This window comes from Liolophura sinensis, chromosome 7 (genome assembly GCF_032854445.1).
Source record: "Liolophura sinensis isolate JHLJ2023 chromosome 7, CUHK_Ljap_v2, whole genome shotgun sequence".
Classification (NCBI taxonomy): Eukaryota; Metazoa; Mollusca; class Polyplacophora; order Chitonida; family Chitonidae; genus Liolophura; species Liolophura sinensis.
Window position 1 is genome coordinate 4,449,929 of NC_088301.1, and position 24,856 is coordinate 4,474,784.

General features: G+C 37.6%; 1 protein-coding gene across 3 annotated transcripts in view; it reads right to left on the minus strand.

The window, feature by feature from the left end:
* The window catches only part of LOC135469594 (AP-3 complex subunit delta-1-like), a 34,865-nt gene extending 10,946 nt beyond the window's left edge, over window positions 1-23,919 (minus strand). Inside the window, exons 1-22 of one of the 3 annotated variants that reach the window (XM_064748087.1) lie at window positions 23,707-23,919; window positions 17,695-17,790; window positions 17,143-17,223; window positions 16,208-16,288; window positions 15,488-15,595; window positions 14,980-15,109; window positions 11,576-11,715; window positions 11,127-11,200; window positions 10,598-10,647; window positions 8,975-9,003; window positions 6,253-6,301; window positions 5,617-5,762; window positions 4,824-4,972; window positions 4,316-4,442; window positions 3,889-3,992; window positions 2,999-3,230; window positions 2,575-2,720; window positions 2,271-2,369; window positions 1,930-1,990; window positions 1,591-1,665; window positions 960-1,032; window positions 127-311 (exon numbers count right to left, since the gene is read on the minus strand). In XM_064748087.1, the coding sequence (XP_064604157.1) occupies window positions 127-311; window positions 960-1,032; window positions 1,591-1,665; window positions 1,930-1,990; window positions 2,271-2,369; window positions 2,575-2,720; window positions 2,999-3,230; window positions 3,889-3,992; window positions 4,316-4,442; window positions 4,824-4,972; window positions 5,617-5,762; window positions 6,253-6,301; window positions 8,975-9,003; window positions 10,598-10,647; window positions 11,127-11,200; window positions 11,576-11,715; window positions 14,980-15,109; window positions 15,488-15,595; window positions 16,208-16,288; window positions 17,143-17,223; window positions 17,695-17,790; window positions 23,707-23,802 (2,331 nt within the window). In that variant the 5' untranslated portion in view covers window positions 23,803-23,919. Of the gene's footprint in view, window positions 1-126; window positions 312-959; window positions 1,033-1,590; window positions 1,666-1,929; window positions 1,991-2,270; window positions 2,370-2,574; window positions 2,721-2,998; window positions 3,231-3,888; window positions 3,993-4,315; window positions 4,443-4,823; window positions 4,973-5,616; window positions 5,763-6,252; window positions 6,302-8,974; window positions 9,025-10,597; window positions 10,648-11,126; window positions 11,201-11,575; window positions 11,716-14,979; window positions 15,110-15,487; window positions 15,596-16,207; window positions 16,289-17,142; window positions 17,224-17,694; window positions 17,791-23,706 lie in introns of all 3 variants that reach the window. The other 2 variants (XM_064748086.1, XM_064748085.1) reach the window with 2 other exon arrangements.
* Between the last annotated feature and the right edge of the window lie 937 nt (window positions 23,920-24,856).

Below are 24,856 nucleotides of genomic sequence, written 5' to 3' on the forward strand. Positions count from 1 at the left end.
ATGCTCTGGATGCTGATCAGTTTTAATTTTAATACGCTGAGAGATTATCTGTTTCCTTAAGATAACAAGCAACTATACTGTATAGAAATCTACCCACATGTCTATAATTCCATGCATTTACCATACCTCAGGCATGTCCATGGCAGTGCTGACAGCTAGCACATGTGGGGTTTCATCTTCTTCCTCGTCCTCAGATTCCACCACACCTTTTTTACCGCGTCGTTTTTTCTTCTTAGATCGCTTAGATTTCTTACCAGATGACAAGAGGTTGGAGTTGGACAGTTTCAAATACATATCTGAGGAGGAAAGACCTGAAATAGTTAAGAACTTCTACTAAGTTCTTGGCTATAGTTTCCCAGTGTGAAATGGAACCCCTTCACAAAAGAAAGACTTGTAGCCCACCTCAGTTAAGAAAACAAAAAATGCTTATGTTGTAATTGGAAATATCTTATTATTTATTTATTTGATTGGTGTCTTATGCTGTACTTAACAAACATTCACTTAACATTTCACTCACGACGGGGGCCAGAAATATGGCCAGAGGAAACCGAGCAGAGCTTGGGGGAAACCCATGACCATCGCCTGGTTGCCACTCGTTCCAAAGTACGTTCTTCCCAGAGAAGAAGCTGGATAAGAACTCACAGCGATCACATTAGTGAGAGGCTCGTACGCTAATGTGACGTGTTAGTGTGCTAACCACAAAGCCAAGGAGCCACCTCCCCACCCCCACACCTCCGTTCAACAAGAAATACTGATCTCAGCAACTCAACAGACCATCCAACATGGTGAGACAAGCGTGACATGGCTAATGCAAATTTCAAGTATTGTTTCTTCAGACAGTGGTCTACTTGTACATGTATCTCGTACCCCTACAGCAATCTGTGAGCCCTATCACACAGCAGATAGCCTTATGGCTGGATGTTCTCATAGTTTCTATTATCTTGCTGTCCCTCACTTACCTGGCACATGGAGTGGTACACTCAGGTCTATGTTAGACACCGGTATGTTTTCATAGTTTGTGTTATCAGGGCTCTGGAAAGCAGGAAAATCAGCTCAACATAGTAACACAGTATATGATTAAGACATTGCTTTAATGGCATGGACAAATCTTTTTCCATAGATTGCACTTTTTACACCTTTTCTTCTGAATTTTACTTCTCCTCAAAAAAAAAATTTCTAAAAACTTTGTTTATATGAAAGAGCAACTTTGAGAGCAATTTTATGCATGTTTTCAATTTTGGTGACTGTTCCGTTTGGATTGGCAAAGTTCAAGGCTTCACAAAAAGTACAATTTTATCAGTCTACAGAATTGGCTTGAATAAACACATTGCAAACATGTGAAAAGGCTGACGAATTACAGTATTACTGCACAATTTCTAGCAAGGGATCCCCAAATTATTAACAGAGATGAGCCGTACTTAGAAGTTTTGTCATTGTGGTCAACAGGAATCTGTCTGGCAATGAGTCAACAATATTTATACCATGACTGAAATCAAATATCCAACTTACAGGGCAGAACAAGCTTTTTGTTAAGGTCTTCTTCAAAACATGTTAAACTGGTCTCAATCCATTGTATCAAGCTTTACTAACCTTTAGTTTGGTCTTACTATCTAGTTTTAGGTAATGGGGGTTATTCAACTGCTCTTCTCGCCTGGCCTCCCGTCTCTGTGGATTAATGGAAAACATAAAGACAAGACTACATGGCTGTACATTGTTCAACTTCAAGATAATGTGGAAACCCATGCATATTTATACATAAAAATTCATATTCTAGGCCAAGCAACACCAGTTACAGAATGTTATTTACAAAATGCAGCAGTAACGAAACAAATTTATGTAGTTCCTTGAAAGTTGCACAGAAGTCTACACTAAACCATGTCAGACTGACATCAATATACATAAAGGCTACGAGTAGAATTGCCCACCCACCTTTTCTAGCTCCTCCTCTGTGGGCTGGTATGTGGGCTGAGCATCATTGTGATAGGATGATCTGTGAATGACAAAAATTGATGAACAGACTGAGTATCAGGCAGAAAAGCTGTTACTGTAATCAATGTAAGACAATCAAGAAATTAATCTGCATCCTGTTTGATTGGTACAATTGTTCTTGCATGAACTTTTTAATCTTACATTGATTTTAATGTTTTAATTATCACAATTCTCTGTGATGTTACAATGCAATTTTCTTTCAGCCACAGTTATCAGGCCTACAGGTTGTGCAAACCATAACCTCATCAAATGCTTGACATATTTCACATCCTATGGCTTACTTCATGTCCTCCCCAGAGGGTCCAAAAATATTGGCTCCTCCGAAATCTTCATCAGAGCTGTCTGAGGGTGGGTCATAAATCCACTCGTCCAGGTCCAGACTGAAATAAAGGATACAATGCTGGAGCTTACGGACATAACCCTGGAGCTAAAGAAAATAGACCTGAGAAATGACCCCCCACAGGAGACATGAACCCAGACTGGAGATACATTATAAGGATCAAGAATCTTGAGAAAGATTTACAGAACAGAGTTGCGGTTCTTGGTGTGGCCTCAACAGTGATACATTAAACTTCCCAGACTCACCCATCTGGGACAGGCACTTTCTTCTGAGCTTTGGTGGCCACAGGGTTGAGCTCACCAACAAACAGGGAGGAGACCTCAGCTGCTGTCTGTCCTCCTTTCTCCTGGAGTTTCACCACGTACTTCATCAGCTGCAGCACACAGCAGGCCTATAACATACACCACAGCAGTACATGAATTGGAGCTCCCTGGATAGTACACTTTTTACAGACATAATGTTTGTGGGTTTGTGAATCTGTAAATTTCATGATCTGGCTAGCATTCCAACTGGACAGTTAATTAAATGTGACACTTGACAAAACAGAAAAGCTTGACCAGGGTGGCCCAGAACAAAACATACCTGGATAACAAGACAAAGACAGTTACTGTATTTCACCTGAAGTCCAGGATCTTTCAAGAGATGCATTTCAAGCATTGTTGTACATACCCTTTCCTGGACCTCCAGGTCAGCACTCTGGACAAACATGGGCAGTTTCTCAATAACCATCTGACCGACCTCCTGGATGGTCTGCTCATCACCCTCCTCCTCTGCCTTGACCAGCACCCGTGAGTAAAGCTTCAGGATGTTCTGTACGTACACCCCTTGGATGTGCCCGGGTAGGGTTGTGATCTTGGGGCGCAGCATCGCCTCTAGCGTCTCCTGAGGCTCCTTCAGATGTCTGAGTACACACGAGGCAAATTATTATTCAAGTGTACATACAATAAAAATGTTATTTATTTATTTGAATGGTGTTTTGTGCCATACTCCAGAATATTTCACTTATACGATAGCGGCCAGCATTATGGTGCAAGGAAAACCAGCTGAAATCCATGATCATCTGCACATTGCTGAAAGACCTTGCCACATACGGTCAGAGAGGAAACCAGCATGAGCTGGACGTGAACTCACAGCGACTGCACTGGTACGAGTGCGCGCTGCATGCTAACCACCTCAGCCAAGGAGGCCCCTGCCTCAGATGAAAGAAAATAGGGATCCACAAACACTTGAAACTTTTTTTTGTCGCTCATTTTTTTTAAAACCAAGAAATGGCACAAAAGCTATTAGTTTGCAAGGTGAGTTTTTGAAACCATATGTTTCTAAAATTTCTCACCTTGTTTTGACTGATTGAAAATCCATTAAAACTTATCAGAATGACCCTTTGGTAATTCTTTAGGGATGGGTTTTACAAAAATTAATTATTTTCAAAATGTTCTATGCACACGAAAAATGTGGGAAAGAAAAATTATGACACCTAAATGTGAGGACAAAATGTCATGAATACTATTTGCTGTTTATATTTTTCTACAAGTACTGCGTATCATTTTTGCGTGACTCACTCTGAGAATTCCCCACATATCCAGGCTGCTGCGTACAACACTTCACAGATGCCGTTTCTTCGCGAGTTGTTAGCCAAAAGATGAGAGTTCTCCATCAGGACAGCCTAATGACAACAACAACTACAGTCATCAGATACTGCCCGCATATAATTATCTTGTTACATGCGAGATCTGCACGTTGCTGTGCTAAAAACTTGTCACAATAGATGGAAATCTTTTTATATTAAACAGCAAACATCTATTGATTTTAAACAGGAAGTGCAACTCATGTACTCATCATATAGTCTGCAAACTGAGTTTCAGTAATTCGTACTTAAGAATTTGTACTACAAACACAACCACTCATAACAAACTCATGGCTGTGCAATCAAATGTCTTTGGAGACTTACTCAAAGTGTACATGAATTACAATTACAGCTTTGCTTACCATTTGTGAGACGGCGAACGGCCGTATTGCCGCGACTCGTATCGCCACATCTAACATCTGCGAGGCGATGAGTTTCCCATGTCGTGTTCCCTCCATACGGGTCAGTTCCACCAGTACACTTACATACCTATACAAACAAACACAAACAGTTATTTATTTGACTATTGCTAAACAGTAAGACCATGCTAACGATTTTTGCAGTTTTACTATGGCAGTGAATCTGATTTGTGGAGGAAATTGCAGTGCCAGGGGTAAACTACAGACCTTTGGCAAGGCACTGATGCGCGGTTTCCCTTGTGTGACATACAGACTTGCACGCTCCGGTGTTTTTTTCTTTCAAGAACTTAAGGTCCAATTGACACACTAGCACTGCACCGCTTTTTGTGACCACACTGTGGAAGTGGGGGGATGGGAAAGGGAGATATTATTTCTCTTACACAAGTACAGAAATCTATTTATTATGATCTAAAACCTGCTGGACACGCCAGCGAACAGGAGTTTGACTAACCATTCAAAGTTGGTAACATATTGGTAATTGGACTGACTGCATATCTCAATGATCTTGGAAAGGAGTTCATCCCTGTAGTTAGAGCCCTCAGCCTTGTCCATGTGGATCATCAGCTTCTTCACTATCTCCATCAGGTTCTTCTTTGACACCTGTCAATAAAACCATCAACTATGAGACACACTACACTCCAGTAAGCTTAGCCAATATCAAGTTTAAATGATATTGGGCTATGCTATGATGTAACATTCTGATAAGAGAATGGCATCCCTTTTTGTTGTCATGGTTTTCCAGCATGGTAGAGAGCACAGCAACCTTTGGCCACAAAAAAAAAAAAAATAAATAAATATAATAATATTAATACAAATATAGTGAGGAAATAATTCATGTCCAAGGTCACACCAACATGATCATTATAATAGCAGTCACAGAACATCATCAACATTTTCTCACCTATTTGCTCCTTTCTTTCTGCACCTTTTTTCAGGCATGCCAGCAAGCACGCATGCCATCACATAAAAAAAGCCTGTCCATTTATTTCTTTGATACTTGCATAACACCATACTCAAGAATGTTTCGCTTTTATGACGGCAGTCAGCCAGTCTCATGACTGGAGGAAACCGGAGTGACCAGGGAAATTCACTGACCTTTGACACCTCTCTGACACACCTTCCCTTGAAAGACTGGCACACCATACTGGTGGAAGGTTAGTTGAACATTAAAAGCTGGGGAATCTATAAATTTCCTGTCCAACAGACTGCCTACTGCATCAACCTGTGCTAATACATGTACATACCATTCCATAGAGAAGGTCCAGAGATCTAAGTCTGATGGATTCATCTTTGTCATCCAGACACTGAAGGATGAGATCTTTGTGAGCTTGGACACTCTTAGGATGCGTGGTCAGTATACGGGACATGGCCAGTAATCCCAAGTACTTCACTGTCAAAGGAAAGTGATGAATTACAGTTCTACACATTCAAAGAAGTCAATCATTTAGGGGGTGTGGTCAATAAACGGGATATGGCCAGTAGACCCAGGTACTTCACCTTGAGACGAAAGTCAATCATTTCAGGGTGAGGTCTATACATGGATTATAGCAAGAAGACCCAGGTACTTCATTGTCAGAGAAAAATGATGAATATACAGTTCTACAATGTCAAAGAAAGTTGTGTGTCGTCAGTATGTCGGAAAGATCAGTAGTCCCAGGGACTTTACTGTGAGAGAAAAGTCAATCATTTAGGCGGTGTAGTTAGCATGCAGGACAAACAACGTTAGTAAACATTTGTAACAATCACTTAGGGGACAGTATCCAGAAAAGAAATATCTGTATCCAGATTAAACCTTTGGGTCTTGACTAACAATGTACCAAGAAAAATTTTACATTTTGAGAAATCAAAAACTTTTCAAAATTTCCAGTAGTCGTACTTACAGTTTTGGTCGGAATCTTCAATCAAAATTCTCAGCTTCTGCACACAGAGCTAGGAAGTGTGAGAAACACAAGCAAATAAATAAACACATATATTATTCGAGCATACACCATTGCATTTATATGAACGTTTTCTCTTATATTATGATGGTGGCATATAACACCAACCAAATAAATAAATTATGATGGCAGTGTATAACACCAGCCAAATAAATAAATTATGATGGCATGGATTATAGTTAACTGTCATACCATCTGTAATGTAAATTGTCAGTGCCACTGTAACAGCCCCCTGCTTCTCAAGGCTCAGTCTTTTAGATGTGTTGCTGTTCTTTTAACAAATGGCTCAAAAAGTCAAACCATATTACATGTATATGTAACCAAATGCTAACACACCATGAATAATACATGTTACTTTAAGCCCACAAATTCCTAAACATAAACACTTCCAAAATGTACAACTTTCAGCTCTTACCAAGAGTGTCTTTATGTTAATGACCATTAAAACATCCCATTAACTTCCATACACTTCTTTTGAGCTTCAACCCCCCAAAAAGTTAGCTTATACCATCAATGTTTAAACCATTTAAACCAGGGGGTCAGAGGTTAAAGGTTAAAGGAGAATGAAAACCACCCAGCATATGGGATCATGGTGAATAAAAGGATGTTTAACAAAATCTCAAACCATAACCACCCAGACACTTATTGCACATCTACAAAGGCAATTACAACATATTTTAGTTTAAATCAGATTTCAATAGGTGAGATTCCAGCCTCTCCTAATGTGCTCTTCAACATTGGAGATAAAAAAGGTATGAAACATCACTTTGTTCAGGTAAATTTACCCCGACATCTGATTATTATAAAACAAACCACTACATTTATCCCCAATGCCAGAAGAGTGCTACATCTTCGGGAGGAGCTACCACATATAATAAACCTGGGAACATTGTATTTATTTTAGGCCGTGTAGTATTATGACAGCAGAGTGATTTCCCTTTTCTACATAACTGTTTTATGACAAAAATGAGCACAGGGCCCATACTTTTCATTTTATGGCATTTTAACATGGCTACTTACAAACTAGGGAAAACCATAGTTAGAATTTCTCTATGTCTCCAAATGTATTATTTAATATTATATCTAATGGCAAAAATAGCCTTCAAAGAGGACAATAACTCAAAGGACAGCTATAACTCTCCATCTTCAATTTCTGTGATCACATTATTGTTTGTAGAATAGTTCATGAGACCCTAATGTACTGTAAGGTCTATCGTAACTGAACAAATGGACATCACTGATCTGCTGTCATAACACCATAACCCTCTCATGCCCTACCACAGGGATTTTTTGGATCAAAATCTATAGTCGCTTAGGGGGAAAAAAGTCTTACTGTACTAAGTGACATGCCAAAAATGTTGGGCAACATTTGCTAACATTAATTTACGTGTTCAAAATTTCACCATTATTTGTTTATTCCACATAACTTTTAATAAAAAAAATTCAGATGCCCACGTTACAGTAAATGTAACTAAAACTAGTTGCCTCACATTTCTGACATATTTGACAGGTCACATGGCACAATAAGACTTTTTACATTTAGCAATATAAAAAGTCAAACCTAAAACGATAATAGTTATACCTCAGATAGTACAGATCAGTTCATCCAATGCTGGGACACTGGCATTTATTTATCACCCAGAATTACCAAATGTAAAATCACTGCCTCCCATACCCAATGCATTACATTATACAATCCTGGTCTCACTCACAACTCCTTGTTTTTTGTGGACTAGATGTATTTTAACCATTTTTAAGCTCATAGTGTGTTTTCATGGACCGTTGACATGACATTGACTGGGTTGGCGCAAAAAGAGTTTCCTTTTCAGTTTACTGGTACAACTGTATACACAGAACAATACCTGAATTTATCAGGATGAATTGCATGTGCTCACTCCCATGCCTACCAAGAGAAAGTGGTCAAAGCAAAACGGAGAAATATATGTTTTTGAATTTTAGCTGGCAATATGTTGATCTATTACACCTACATGTAATAAAGAGTAACTGACAGTATTCTGCATTTAGCATTTGGTACTTACTGCTTTTGTTTCTTAGAAGCAATTAGTAAACTGATTGTGTCTATCAGTCACATCTGGCATTCCATGCTGAGAATTCTATTATTCTATTCACCCATTAACCCATATTAACTATTCAATAAGAAAACATTAAAGTCCTTTTTGTATCTTTTTGAGGAGGGGGAGATGCAATTTTTGCCAGCATACTTCTCGAAAATAATTTTTGTGTAGCTTTCTACCTTAGTTTTTTAATTTTTCAAACACCAATTATACAAAGCATGGAGTTCATTTGTACCATTTAGTATACACTCTACCCTATGTATGCGCATAAAATCCAGACTCTAACTAGTTACAGACCATCCTGTGACAACCCAGCCAATGTGTTTCCATATTCTTTGACAAATGTGCAAATACTTGAATTACTTCCAAACATGCTAGTATACATTCCAAAAAGCTTTGAAAAAAGTATTTCATTTTCAGGAGGAACTGGTGACAAAGCAAATTTTTTTAAAGTACCACCATGCTCCTTTCAAACATTCATAAAATTTCTATATCTCTGAGTTAGATGTTGTAAAGAACAAGGGGCTCTGAGCTTCACCTTAGGTGACAGAGACAAACACTAAATAAGAACGTATAAAAGAAATGTGTACCTGTATGGAGGCAGAATGATTTGGGACGCCTGAAGATATAGAAACAAGTACTGTAAGTAAGAGGAGAAAAAAGATATCATGTGTAAGCAGTGAGTACACCAGCGTTTGTTACATCAAGTGGTGATGTTGGGTCTTGCTTTCTGGAGTTGTCTCCCTTATCATCGCTCTCCAGTCACAAGTTGACTGTCCAACATGCAGGGGAAAAAGCTTGGCAAACAAAGAGCACCAAGAGTTTACAAAAATAGCAGCATGAGATATTTTATTCCGTTATTATACATGTATCCTCTCAGAATTCTTGAGCCTTTTTTTCTCATTAACAACATTTATATTTAACATTTTTTGAGCACTCTCTGTTCTGGAAGTCACAGATTATACAAATGCTTTACTGAATGTCAAATGAATCTGTACATCACCTAGACAAGATGTATCAAGAAAAATGCTGGATGAGTCAATATGTCTTAGTACTTTATAACAGTTTTGCATTACATAATGGATATATGATTAAGTTCCAGTGCATAAATATTTGTCTGCAAGAAGTTGAAACAAGTACCTCAATGGTCACTTAAATCGCTTTCACTTTAAAACATTTGAAAGATTATCATTGCTTAACACTTTTCAAAATTTTTTCTTTCAGAATTATGAGTAAAAACAATATGAAAGCAAGAACAGCCTTTTACACATCAAATCATCAACAAGAATACGATAGACATGCAATTAAAGAGATAAACAAAATTCATCACATTTTCATCAAGGCAAAGAAAGCTAAAACACGACACCACAACGTAAACAAACTCTACAACAAACTGCGTGTACCACTGCAAACACATTTATGTCTCAGTGTGAAGAGCTTCAAAAACTCAACAGTAGATGAAAACAAAATTAACATCAAATTTACGTAATTTAAAAGTTATACCAAAATCCAAATGATTATCAGAATGCACAAAATTTATGTTAATAAAAAGTGCCATGTTCAAAATTTAACCACATCAATGTGTGGGCAATTTCAAAGTGCTCACTGAAATAGTGCATGGCATAAAGTAATTGTCAATACATAGCTGGCTTAGAGATAAAGAAAAGATGAAGTTCAAAAATCAACTAAAGGGAACAAAAGTGTTTCAGGTGAAGTTTTATAGGTAGAAATCTTAGTTCATAAGCTTTGCAAGATAAGTTTGTAGCTAGAAGCCCACATCATTTTTATATTTTTGTGTGTGCAATGCAAAGAGAGTGGAAAAAAAGCAGTTCTCCAACATTATTCATAGAAAACAAAACTGAATTTTTCTGAAGTTCATTTTCATGTGTTATCTTTCTGTATTCAATTCAGCTTTTTGTCAGAAAACACTTCATCCCTGTCTATGAAATACTGCGAAAAATAATGAACTCAATGTAATTCTTATCTTGTTAGTAACTTTACGTTATCAAACAAAGGTATCAACACACTTAAGGTATTTTTCTAACTCATTTTCAGTGTTCATGTATTAAGTATATTTATATAACATAATAAGCAACAAGTGTTATTGTCAAAAGTATGATCTGAACAGAAAAAGTTAATTTATTTAAATGCTATTCATGAAAACAGAGACATGGAAATTTGTGAGAGTGAACAGTGTTCAAACTGGTACTTACCTGCTATAACAGTATTGATGCACTCGTACAGCAGGGACATTGCTGATGTACTGAAAAACACAAGCAAATACTGACATATATCCAATTCACATTTATACACATTGCATGTCGGACACATCAAAACCTAAAAAACACCTTCCTTCCTTGAGTCTTCTGAAAACCTAGTATTTTTTCCCATAGAGCAAAACCACTGAATTGTAGTAACAAACATCACTGTATTAAAAATTAATTTTTTTGGATCACTCACCCCTAGGGTAACTAATCAAAAATCCCACATGTCAATGGGCAACCATGACGGCCGGAGTCAGAAGTTTGGTGTCCCAAATGAAAAAAATTTTCATTTTCGTTTTATTTGCATATGTGAAAATAGTAAAACTGACAAATTTAAGAACTGAAAAGAAGCCTAAATTATTCATGTAGATCAACCCGTTTCAACATAACATCAGGGGAGGTAAGCCCCTCACTATCAGGACTATTACATGAAACAAAGCCTCGATTACCTCATGTGTATACTGAAAATAACACTTACCTGTGTATTAGGTTTGTTAATGGTTCTATCAGTTTCTTTCCAAGCCTTGGTTCTAGAGGAGTTAAAGCTCCAAACTAAAACAAAAATATTGATACAAATACATTCTTTATTCAAAACAAAAGAAATTCAAGGCTTTTTAGTGAGAAATTGTATTTTAAACAAACTTTTAATTGCTGTATCTTGGGGCATCTTTAAAGGAGGTGTGGGGGAGGGAGAATTTAAACAATAACCTATACAGGTATGTATAGGAGTCCATTGCATTTTCACAAGTTACAAAAAAATACATAGGCATGAATGTTTTGCCGGTTAAATAAGACTGAATTTGCATCTTACCACAGAAAAACATGAGACAACATTTTTGACAGACTAAGAGGCAATATCTGAGTTGTTGAACTAAGGCTATTTCTTCGTTGACCCATCAAATATAACCAAACTGTATGTGCACTCACCAGTTTGATAATCTTTATTAGCACCCAGTTATTTGTGGAGCTGGTCATCAACTTGAAGAAGAGTGGGGCCAAAGACAAATAATTCTTTGGGTTTTTCCTGGCAAGTTCACAAATAACGTTGACAGCTGCTGACTGAACCCCTGTAACAAGGAATCACAGATAACATTGTCAGCTACTGACTAAATTTGTGTAACAAGAAATCACAGATAACATTGTCAACTACTGACTGAACCCCTGTGACAAAGAATCACAGACAACATACTGTCAGCTGCTGACTGAACCCCTCTAACAAGAAATCACAGATAACATTGCCAGCTGCTGACTGAACCCCTCTAACAAGAAATCACAGATAACATTTTCAGCTACTGACTGAACCCCTGGAACAAAGAATCACAGATAACACTGTCAGCTGCTGACTGAACCCCTCTAACAAGAAATCACAGATAACATTGTCAGCTACTGACTGAAACCCTCTAACAAGAAATCACAGATAACATTGTCAGCTGCTGACTGAACCCCTCTAACAAGAAATCACAGATAACACTGACATCTACTGACTGAACCCCTGGAACAAAGAATCACAGATAACATTGTCAGCTGCTGACTGAACCCCTGTAACAAAGAATCACAGACAACATACTGTCAGCTGCTGACTGAACCGCTCTAACAAGAAATCACAGATAACATTGTCAGCTGCTGACTGAAACCCTCTAACAAGAAATCACAGATAACACTGTCAGCTACTGACTGAACCCCTGGAACAAAGAATCACAGACAACATACTGTCAGCTGCTGACTGAACCCCTGGAACAAGAAATCACAGATAACATTGTCATCTACTGACTAAATTTGTGTTACAAGAAATCACAGATAACACTGACATCTACTGACTGAACCCCTGTGACAAAGAATCACAGACAACATATTGTCAGCTGCTGACTGAACCCCTGGAACAAGAAATCACAGATAACATTGTCAGCTGCTGACTGAACCCCTCTAACAAGAAATCATAGATAAAATTGTCAACTACTGACTGAACCCCTGTGACAAAGAATCACAGATAACATATTGTCAGCCGATGACTGAACCCCCCTAACAAGAAATCACAGATAACACTGTCAGCTACTGACTGAACCCCTGTAACAAGGAATCACAGACAACATACTGTCAGCTGATGACTGAACCCCTCTAACAAGAAATCACAGATAACATTGTCAGCTGCTGACTGAACCCCTCTAACAAGAAATCACAGATAACATTGTCAACTGCTGACTGAACCCCTCTAACAAGAAATCACAGATAACATTGTCAACTACTGACTGAACCCCTGTGACAAAGAATCACAGACAACATATCATCAGCTGCTGACTGAACCCCTGGAACAAGAAATCACAGATCACATCGACAGTCATGGACTAAGCTCCTTAATCCAAATCAGAAATGACGTGCTGCCTTTTCCACAGGACCTGCTGTTCTACCGAAACACACTAATGTCACATCAGTATGCTTACATGTATTGTCCCAATACCCTCACTTAAAGATGCTTGGGGAATACCACAAGGTATGACAAAACCAAGGATCGCTTTGAAGCTTCTGTCAAACTGGGAGGGTACAATACATACACACAGGATATTGTCTAGAATGCAAAAAGTTCTCTGTTCTCAAAATATGTATTTACATACTGCCTGGCGGTGAGCATTGCAAAAGTGAAGATACAGAAAGTGAGAAGACATCAGCATGGTGCTCCTCACAAATAGTCTGAAATTTTGAAAAAACATGGACAATCTGCAGCAAATGACCATGCAAATTACCTCCGACTGGTATCTTTTTGCATGTCAATCAGTTAATATGCCAGGCCATGAAATTTGGATGGTTGACGTAACCAAAAAAAATCCATTATAGATTTTAAGCCTTGAATAACCGATCATTCTATTTCGCCACGACGCAAAAACAGACTAATCATTCGTGCAACTTGGTTACATGAACACGTGGCTAATAAAGTCATATACTGTACTTCCTAGCAGAATTTTTTCTTTTATTTACTGTAACTTGGGCAAAGCCTTTTAATTTGCATAAGAAGTTAGCTGTATTGCAGAACAGTCTACCATCATACATGTCCAGTGGAATCCTGGGATAGCGCAATGGCCTCACAGCATCAACTGTAATCAGCATAGATCAGGAAGCCACTTTAAACCATATTTGTCATACACGCTGAGAAACACATGGTTTTCAAAGCCGAAGCAGCATGTGTTCCTGAGTATTTTTGTTTTCTTTTCATGATTAATAATTACTTTTATAGTTAGCAACTTGTAGTGTGTGTAATATCCAACTGGCTTCTGGAGCCCTCACCATCCCTGGGAAATAAATTTGGTTTTGTCCACAGAGTGAAATGATATAACCACTGACACGAGGGAATGTCAACCATGACCAGCTCATGGAAAGATGTTGAATATTGAAAGCTTAAATTCAGTTCAAATTTAATGTCACCATTCCCCGCCTACCGTTAGCTCACTGACAACAAAATACACGACAGACAAATGCCGTCAGCTAGCATGTGTTGTGTACATAACAAAGGAGACATGTAGCGTGCATGCTCACCGTGGGAAAATATGGTTAACAGTCGAACAGTACCTTCTTAGCCAAAAGTTGTAATATTTTGTTTAACACGGAAGCCTTCCCAGGAGTTACCTATACACTGTTGCAAAGTTAAGAGGTGGTTCCTTAACTGACGGCCCAAATGAAAAGAGGCACTGAGTTTAAGTTCAGTAGAACACTTTGCAGCACCATAGCACCAAATGACGGCATTCATTCACAGTCATACACTTAATAAAGCTTGTTTTTTTGCCAACAGACTGGTATCGAAACAGCCTAGGAAGGGGTAGCTCTAATAACTAACACAACTTCCATTTTGTGGTAGCTGTTGGGATATCATATGCTGAGGATGGCCAGAAACCTTCTGTGGGAAACTCTAATATACCCGTTGAACGCTACGCAGTTCAAGGGCTGCATCTGTGGGAACGTTCCGGGGGGACAGATCAGCACAACCGATTTATCGGCCTGCTCAATTACCCTCCATGTAACCGACAGGCAAATGACCGTTTCGTTCGCACCGAATTTCAGGGCCTGTACTCAAATACAATAAAGGCAACAAGGTACTAGTCAACATTATCACAGATTGTTTTGTGTTTTGGAGGTTTTGTTGAAATCTTTCATGATCACTTTTTACTCTCAAAGCTATTTTGCTGAAAATAGTTCTCTGTAATACAACACGTACGACATGGGCTTGTTTTTAGCCCTTAGCACACCGCTAATTCGAGCCCGGTGTTAACACTTTTGGTTTTGGCCTGGATCTCACATTCTGTGAAACCTGCCCCTAAATAAAGGAGAAACCTGGTTTCACTCACCAGGATCAGGGTCCTCCAGTTTCTCCTTCAGTCGAGGAAACGCTGGCCTCAGTGCCTCAGGGAACCTCAGGAAGACTTTATACATGATTAACACAGCCTTCTTACGTAGGTAGGGTTTGGTGGAGGTCATCTACAAAAAAAAAAAAAAAAAAAAGATCCATGATTTGAAATACATTTACATGAATTCTGGTATTTACCTTACTCGCATCACACCATGTGACATTATTACATACCAACAAGGACGCTTTAGTTTTCTTTTGTTTCGGATTTTTTTTGTAGTTTGATCATTAAATTTTACTAAGTGTTAAAAACAACTTCACCACAAATGACCACCACCATATGAAAAAAAATTCAAAATTTAAAACACTTTCATGATGCCTTCAAGCATTATACCATTTTACACTATGAACCAATACACTAGCAGGTTTGCTTTCTTCAACAAACACAAACGTTCTCAAACATATACAGGCGTTTTGAAGCTAAGACTTGAGAAATGCGTTACACTCACCAGTGTCATGATATCATTAGCAAGATCCCGGGCCAAATCGCACGTTATGAAGCAAGACAGGCCGTTGAGAGCCACCCCAGAGTCATACATGTTGTGACTGCTTAAATCCTGACAGGAGATAAAACAGAAAAACACAACATGACAAAAACATAATCGTGTACCCGACTAATGCCGTAACTTAATACCTTTGCCAAATCAGCGGGAAATGAATTTAAGTCTGTGACCTCATTGGCTGAAGGCGAGTGAGTGTCAGATTGGAGATAACGTCACCCGGAAGTATCTGTGTAATAAGGAAATGGTGAAAGCACCTGAATGTAAGATTCTTTCCTGTGACTCATAATAATCATAATAATAAGCAAATGGGGGTTTCAAAAAGTATCATTCTTTGCTACTTAATATAACAAATTATACCCTTGCATAATAACACAGCATTCTGTGTAAAGAAGTTGAACACTGCTATCTGGCATAACATATAAAGGTCATGTTCACATTGTGAGTCAGTAACATATTTAATCAACTTTGAAGACTTCACTTCAGCTTCCAGTTGCTTTGAGGAACATACATGTATATGTCCTGACTTGTAACTCTCTGCAAATACCACTCTATCCAGTGGCTCGATCATAATTTCAGTCTTTAGAGACAAATTACAACAAGGGATTGTTAGAAGATATCCATGTTGATTCGTTTTGAAAACCTCCTGAATATCTTCATGACTAGTACCTTTCTGATCATATTTGTTGTCAGCATGAGAACATCTGTCCCTTCGTGGAATGTCTGAGATGCTGCCAGGTAACCAATTCTCTACAACACAAACAAGACATTTGCTTCTAGCATAAAAATCCTACAAACTAAATTCAAAATGTATAAAAAGGATAAAAAAAAGCTCATTATTTGCACTTACTCTAATTCCTCAACCTTTTCACAAATCAAAGAGCAACATTCAGTGCAATTCATGCACATTTATAATTAGATTTTGGAACAAATGGTTGGACTGGACAATTTCAGGGCTTCACAAAAAGTATAACTTTATCAGCCTACACAGAATAATGCCATCATAATGTGCTTGAGTAAACACCTTGCACACATGCAAAGAGGTTGAAGGATTACAATATAATTAATATTCTGAAGTGACACAACAAAGGGTGCAGAGAAATATTAAACTGAACAACAAAGCTGACCATCAGCACTGATGACACATACCATGTATCTATCGGACAGTTATATGTGTCAACTTATAACTTGTTAACTTGTGCTACCCACAAGATTTACTCCACAGTCTGACTTCAGCTCTCCATACACAAGATGAATGAATGTAATAATGATATATAGGAAACATGAACAGCTGTGTCTCTCTCACCTAAAATGGCACATTGATTCTAACTGATCCATGCACTTTGTACAGCCACATACAAGGTTTTGGTGAAGTCTGATTAGTCTCTGTTTAGTGAGACTTAAGTGTTCACATCAAAAGTATTATTTTCAGGATACCTTAATATGCCTCTGAAAGTTTGTTTTTACAGGCTAAACTATAGGAGAAATGAGTATTCTAGTGTGTAATGTATTATAAAATTTGATGGCAAGAACAACACATCCCACATGCTAAATGCATCATAAAACATGGCTAGTCCAATGTAGACTGCTGTAGAGTTCTATACCTTGAATGTAAACTTGGTGGAGCTCATCACTTCTATGACATTGAAGGCTGCCCAGCTCACATCATATCCCAGCATTTGTAACTGAAACAAACACTTACCCTTCAGCATAATTTTGCACAAATCACATCTTGTTAAAAAGCTCCAATATGGAACTGCTAAAGAGTATTTATAATAACATGTGTATAACTACTTCTAAAGATTGTAAGGTTTGCCCTGCCCCTTCAGAAGGATCTTTGTAGCAGACTAAAGAGTAACAAGTTCAATAACTCTGCACAAGGACTTGTTAAATATTTTGAATAATACAAACTCTTCAGAGAATATGGCCCAGAAATTAAATTAAAATTAAGTTGAACATTTCAATAATGAGACTTGTAGTACCTCTGCGAAATAGCGTACAACAAAACTCATTTTAGACAGGTTTACAGTGCAAGCCACTGCAAACAAGTTCATCAAAAACAGTTTTTCTCAGCCTTGGATTTTCGGGCATTTTATGTACAGTTAATTTTTTTGCAGAATCCCTGTGACAAATCAGTGTACATTTAGAAACCTTACATAGGTTAACTTGTTGACAGCATTGGCCTTGACGGCAGGGTTTTCCTGTCGCAATTCCTGCTTGATTTCGTCTACACATTCTGCGATGTATTTACTCTGAAACAAAAGAAAGAGCAACCACCTGATGAGATGACAATTACCTCTAAATTACATTATCAATACTTAAACCTTGATTTATTACAATAACATACTGGCCAACAAATGATGAATGGGACTACTGACACACTCATACTGGTGTTAATAGAAGCTGTCCTCACTCTGCAACACCGTCACTGCTCAGCAATTTGTTATACAGGGTAGTCAACTGAAAACATTTCCCAATCTTACAGGCAGTTGAATAGGGGCCATATGTACACTATTTAAAGCTTATCTCTATTCATTATGCTTTCCCAGTTTTACTAGATATTTGGGGTCAGTATGATTGCACACATGTACATTTTAGACTAAAAAATGTCTGAATGTCCTGGATGCATTCAGGTGTGCATGAAACTTGTTGCTGGTGTCAAAGTATCATAGTGTTTGGTACAACTATACAGATCTGTAGAAATGCGTTCAATGCACACAAACAGCTAGCGGCTGAAGGCAAAGTGGTATTCCTTATTACTTGTATGTATTGTAATCTGCTCTAAAATTTGTAATTATAGGAATAATTAAAAATACACAGAAACACCAGTGTTTCAAAACAGATCATAAGGTTGGAAGACACAAACATTTTATTCTAAAAAAAATTATTATAAAGAATTATAAAGCATGTCTGTTTCCAGTACATTTTAGGCAACAACATTATCACGCCCTGTCAAACTATCCTGACTCGGGGAGGGGGGGGGGGTAGATTCTGAAAAGTTTTATGTGAGTTCACGCGTCCAAAATTAACTCCTCATCAAAGGGTGATGTTGGTGATTTGGTGTGCAGCAGCCTTGGGGCTAAGACAAGTGACATACAGCGACAGTTCCTGAAGATGACAACCAGTATGTGAAAAGGAACACTGAACATGTGAACTGCAGTATAATCAGTGACTTCTACATTTTTCTGGAGTTAAATAATCTTACATGTAAGAGTCGGCCAATATGATCATGTATAGTTGATCATATACACTATGCAATACAACTGAAGTATGACAATCACCATTTGTGTCATCCTTCAGCTGTACTTTAGATACATACATCTTCAAAAGGTATCAATTAAAATAGATATGTAAATAATGCATGCCAAGGAAAGCTGATGCATTCAATCAGGCCTTGCTTTAAAAAAGAAATCAGAAGAAGAGAAAGATGTTCAGCTCTGAATACACATGCAATGAGTTCACCTCTGGAACAGAACCAGTGTAAGAAGCGTGAAATTAATCTGCTCAATGCAATGAAAATAGAAAAATCAGAAACATACTCCGTTATTTACAACATGGTGTACAGTTAAAAACTCATGTCATGTCGTTTCCAGTTAAGATTAAGGCTGAAAAAATCAAGGTTCAAAGATACTGAACAATGTTCACACCATCTAAATGTACAGTGCACATTTACATTCAGTGTACATTTAGTAGATCTCAGTGGCATTTAAAGTCACAATCAAGAATATTTCACTTATATGACAGCAGTCAGGTTTGTGGGTGGAGGAAACCAGCCAAAGCCCTAGGGAAACTACCACACCTGGTTAGTTACTTGAGAAACCTCAAGACTATATAATGTCAAGGACAAATCTCATTGAATGAGGGCTAGTGGATTGTCCACCGAAGCCATTAGGTTTCTCAGCCCCTGCACGCAAAAAAAAAAGAAACCCTTTCTAAACATTAACTGAAATATATATATATATATATATATATATATATATATGCATACATTTTGTTTGGTGTCTTGTTGTTTCTAAGTTTAAACCATCCAAAAACCCTGTGCTTTACCTACACCTGACAACAAAGACACGATCAAAATCAGACACGCACGCCTATCACCATCCTGAAACACACCACACGTATGATTGTGCTGCATGAAACTTCCACACATACGATAGTGCTGCATGAAACTTCCACACGTACAATTGTGCTGCATGAAACTTCCACACATACGATAGTGCTGCATGAAACTTCCACACGTACAATTGTGCTGCATGAAACTTCCACACATACGATAGTGCTGCATGAAACTTCCACACGTACAATTGTGCTGCATGAAACTTCCACACGTACGATAGTGCTAAATGAAACTTCCACACATACGATAGTGCTAAATGAAACTTCCACACATACGATAGTGCTGCACGAAACTTCCACACATACACATATATATATGTACATTGTTAATGTAAATATAAACACAGCCGGCCATTCTCACCGAATTATGCAAAATACATAAAAGGGCATCAAAAGTTTTGTCTTTGTGTAATTTGTACATGTAGAATTCATTCTCACCTCAACATATCACCTGCAGAGGAAGGTAAGACAGCAAGATGCTTTTAGCTCTCTTAAATACCAGACATTTATTTTTAAACAATTTAAAAAAATACATGTGACAAAAAAAAAGAAAAGCCTGGTGGGAATAATTAATTTTCTTTAAGAAGGCATTGCAGAAGAAAACAAATCAAGACAAAAACAAGGTACATCCACAATGCTACAAACAAACTTTACCACAACCTATGGAAGTCAAGGTCCTAAATAAGAGCACGGCTCTGTGTCATATACAAAAAAAAAATCACAAGAAATAACAAATACCAACACCTGCTTACCACATGCCAGTTACAAGCAGCACTTGTAAACTCCAGCCCTCTAGTGACCAAAACATGAACTCAAGGGAGGGAATCACACAAGACAACAAAACAGTCCCTACCCGTTTGAATGTTGGGAGATCATTCTTGTCATACACAAGTTGGGCCAACTGTCAAATATACATGTACATCTTTGTGATTTCGTTCAGACACTCTTCTGATCAGGCCTTGAAATTTAAACTGTTCCATTAACTTACACATACTTTTCGAGGACAGTAAATTTCTTCATAAACTCCCAAAGAATACTTGAAAACTAACTGTCATCTCATAGAGCATTGTGGAATATCTGATATTAATATACACAAGCTTTCTCCTTGCTAACGGCAGTCTACAATACACTAGCACTTGTTGAGGTAGTATGACGTATGAAGTGGAGAAAGATTATTCAAACAGCCTTCTCACTATGAGAAATTGAAATAGATTGGATAGTGGAGTAAAGATATCCTTGGATATCAAAAGCATTTTGAAACCGCCTTAAAAGCAAAAATACTGGTGTCCCACTGAAGTACATATATCTTTCTGCACGTTAATTAAACAAAAATTAGCCAAAAAAAAAAAGAAGGCATACAGCAATGTTTAATGACACTGTTCAAATTCAAAAGTCTCAAACTCAAGGCTATGATTTTGAGTCAATTACAAACAATTACAATTTTGAACTTGTAAACACGCTCAGCTTGTCATGTATTTCATGAAGACACAAGGGTTTGCATTCTCTTGACACATCTGCATGTGTTTATTAATGACACTAGAGAAAAGCTTTTATCTGTCAAAACCACACAAGTAAGAAAGATTTTGCCTTTCCAACTGCTAACAGCTTTAACCTGCGAAGCTTTTCTTCAGAATAATTCATGCTGGACCTTTCATTCAAGTCACATGTCTAATGATACATATTTATAGTGTCATCTTGTCGACCTACAAGATTAAACAAATCATGTCGTCATGTCATCAGAGTGCTTAGAGTTTGTCAGGTTACACTGGAATATCCTCAATACACTGTGATCCATTCAAATTACATGTCAGACGTTAAAATCCAAGCATGTGATAACCTAATTTATATGAGCTGCACTAAGCTTATGAATACATATTAACCCATACATGTACATGTTTAAGTCACTTTGTGAACTCACTGCTTGTGCGAGGAGATTTCACAGCAGAGGTGTGGAGGATCACGAGTCAGTGTGCATAAAACTGACCCAAATCTACACTCAGTTTTAAATCCCCATAAAGATAGGTGATGATGAATTATATTATATAAACAGTAAACCTTCTAAATATATGATGATCATTTTGTTTTCTTTTTTTCTTCTAATTGTTAGAATTGCTCTATCACTGTATTATTAACTTCACTTGGTCCATCCAAACAGCACCCTACACTCGCCTAATCTGCTGGTACATCTGCAAACTGCAGGCCATATCCCTTTCAAAGGCAGGGGATATGACTGGTAAATGTAGCTGGTGATTAAATGCGTTTAAAGAGGTTGTGCCAGAGACTTTTTATGAAATCTTCTCTAACCCAGCCACATTTAATGTATTTACCAAGACCAGCTCAGTAAATACCATAAGCATACCTGTATTATTTATTCTAAAGAAAGATCTCTAAAAATCAAGGTAGACATCACTAAACAGGCCACTATAAACTATACATAAATATACTTTCATTCTTTTTTTTTAGAATTTTGTGCAGAGAGTTAAAGGCGTTCAAACACCCGAATTCTACTGTGGGCTTTATGAACTGTGCTATCAGAGATTATGAACTGTGACGTCACAGGGAGTTTTTTCCACTCTAATCATGACACTTAATGTTCGGATGACTCTTTTTACTCATGAGTAAAAGACTACAGAAATGACATTCCCAAAAATTCCTTCCATCTGGTGAATATCAGAAAAAAAGGGGATGTGACATCAGAGTTCAGGCCATCAGGTGGGCTGGTAAAGCCCACTATAGTATTCAAATATATGAATGCCTTTTACCGCTCTTCAAAAAAATCTGAAAAAACAAATGAAAGTCCTTTTACGTGTAGTTTTCAGTTGTCTGAATGATGAACCTTACTTCATATTTAAGCTTTCTTTCACTTAAGGTTTGAAAAAAGCTATCACATGACCCGAATTTTATTACAGATTTTTAATGGCGTATCATGCAAACAAGGCTGAATTTAGTGAATGGTAATTATCTAGCTATTCTAAACTCATAGCAAAAGCTTGACTGGGTTTGCACTGGCTGATTTTTCATAGTTTAGTCTTTGACACAGCACTAAAATGTACATAAGAATATATCCTGATAGATGCTGGAAATTTAAGATACCATACACAATAGGCATTATCATCATTCAGTCCTCTCCTGTTTATCATCAGATCGCATTTTAACTGGGTCATAAACAAGCGAAGCTGTGAATTCAAATTAACGTGTGTGTAGCATGTATGTAATGCTTGGTAGGAATATCGGTACTGTACAATAAAATGTATACAATAGTTCTGCTCTTTTCCGCATGCTTTTACAGTGTTACCGTACATGTAGGTGTGCTCACACACATTCCAGGCTAAACACAGTCATGATATAGACAGTAAATCACTGGTTGAAACATCTGCTTTGACCTGACTTTCTCAATTTTCTTCAGATTATATTCAGCAAAAAATTTTAATTCAATTTATAAGCAGACAATGATTTTTTGCAACTTCATTAATAAATTATTTACCTGAAGTTCAGTAGTTATTTGTGCATTTCAAGAAAGCTCAATGCTGTGTGTGTTTGACTCATTTTTAGTCCAATTGAGAAGGCAATTTCTAATCACTTATGCACTGGCACCAACATGTCCACGTTAAGCACATAAACTGACATGGCTGTTATGTAGACTTACTATACTACATGTAGAGACAAAATGTAAATGATGGTATATGCATCTTCAGTACAGGCGCTAAAACGATAATAATTTAAACAACATTAACATCACAACAAAAGCCACCTACATATACACGAACTTCTAAATTTGATTTCATCGGGCTTCAATACTAAATACCAAATCTAAATTCTACAAAAATGGTCACAAATTTTCGCTACATCAAAATCTATCATAATCATGCTCATAATTAGGCCAATTCTACCTTGCCAAAACTCCAAAACAAAAACTGACAAACACATGGCAATTAAACTGCAAGCAAGGACTGATGTGTCTAGAGGAATGGCAAATGGAAATGTGTGATTTGAGGCGAACTTGACCGTCAATTTTTGTACCACCTGCCGACTGACAAGTCTACAGCCTTTACCTCAGATTCTTTATGGTTTCGGATACCCCGGACCAAATCCTGCAGATTTTTGTCCAGAACCCTCTCCAGGGTGCCCTTAACTTTCTTCAGAGCCATGGCGTCCGGCTGACGTCTTCACATACGTGTAGATCAATTTGACTTCATACCATAAAAACCTTTCAATTTTAGATAAATTTTAAAGAAATAACTGCACAGTCGCGGATGCATCCCAAAACATGGCTTCCGCCTTGATCATGTGACTGGTTGACGTGTGCGACATTTGGCCGGTAGTTGTCAAGAGTTATCGCCCCTAAGCCACATCTGTCATTTTGTCAATAAAGACTGGTCTGTATGATAACTTGACAAAGCTTAAGAAAACATTAAAGGAAACTGCTGGTTGATTCGTCTTGTTGAAAACAAAAATGATTGACATATAAAGCACAATTAAGTGAACACACGGCACAGATGCCGTTCGCCTGAAAACAGAGACAGCGGGAAAGGTTTGCATAAAGCATGGTCACCATATGACATGAAAAATATGCATGAAATGAAAACAGTCCCGGTACGCTAGAACAATAACATTGAGAATGGTATCCCGAAAGTGACATAGTTGTGTAACCGTGTTCCTGTGAGGACTGGATAGTGAAGTTACTAAATTCTACTTCCATGGCTCAAATTTTGCACCATCACTCGGATGTTTTTCTTTATTTGTGTCATCTATAAGCAACCATCATATTTTAACCGATTGGTGATTGTTTCATTTTTTTTCTTCTTTTCCTACTTGCTTTATTGTATGATTAATTAGTATTAAACAGGAAACTATCCTACTAGCAGATAGGCTAAGTTGGTATATACGATAGCATATACGGCTTAGTAAGGGTATGCGAATTTCGATGCTTAGGAGTAAATTCCAGTTTATTCTGTACTACTTTGGACATTTCCTCTAACAGAATAACCATAAACTGATTAGGAGTTGAATAGGCCTAGCTGTTTTGTATTAAGCTGATCTCAAAATTTTTATTTCCAAGGCAGGAAAAAGTGACAAATTATACATTGGAGGCCTCCGTGACTTCAAATTCTTTGTTCATAATTATAAGTTTCATTAGAAAATCCTCCGAATTATTGAAAATGCTAAATATTTCGAATAGCACTGACTGGCCACTGTACCTAT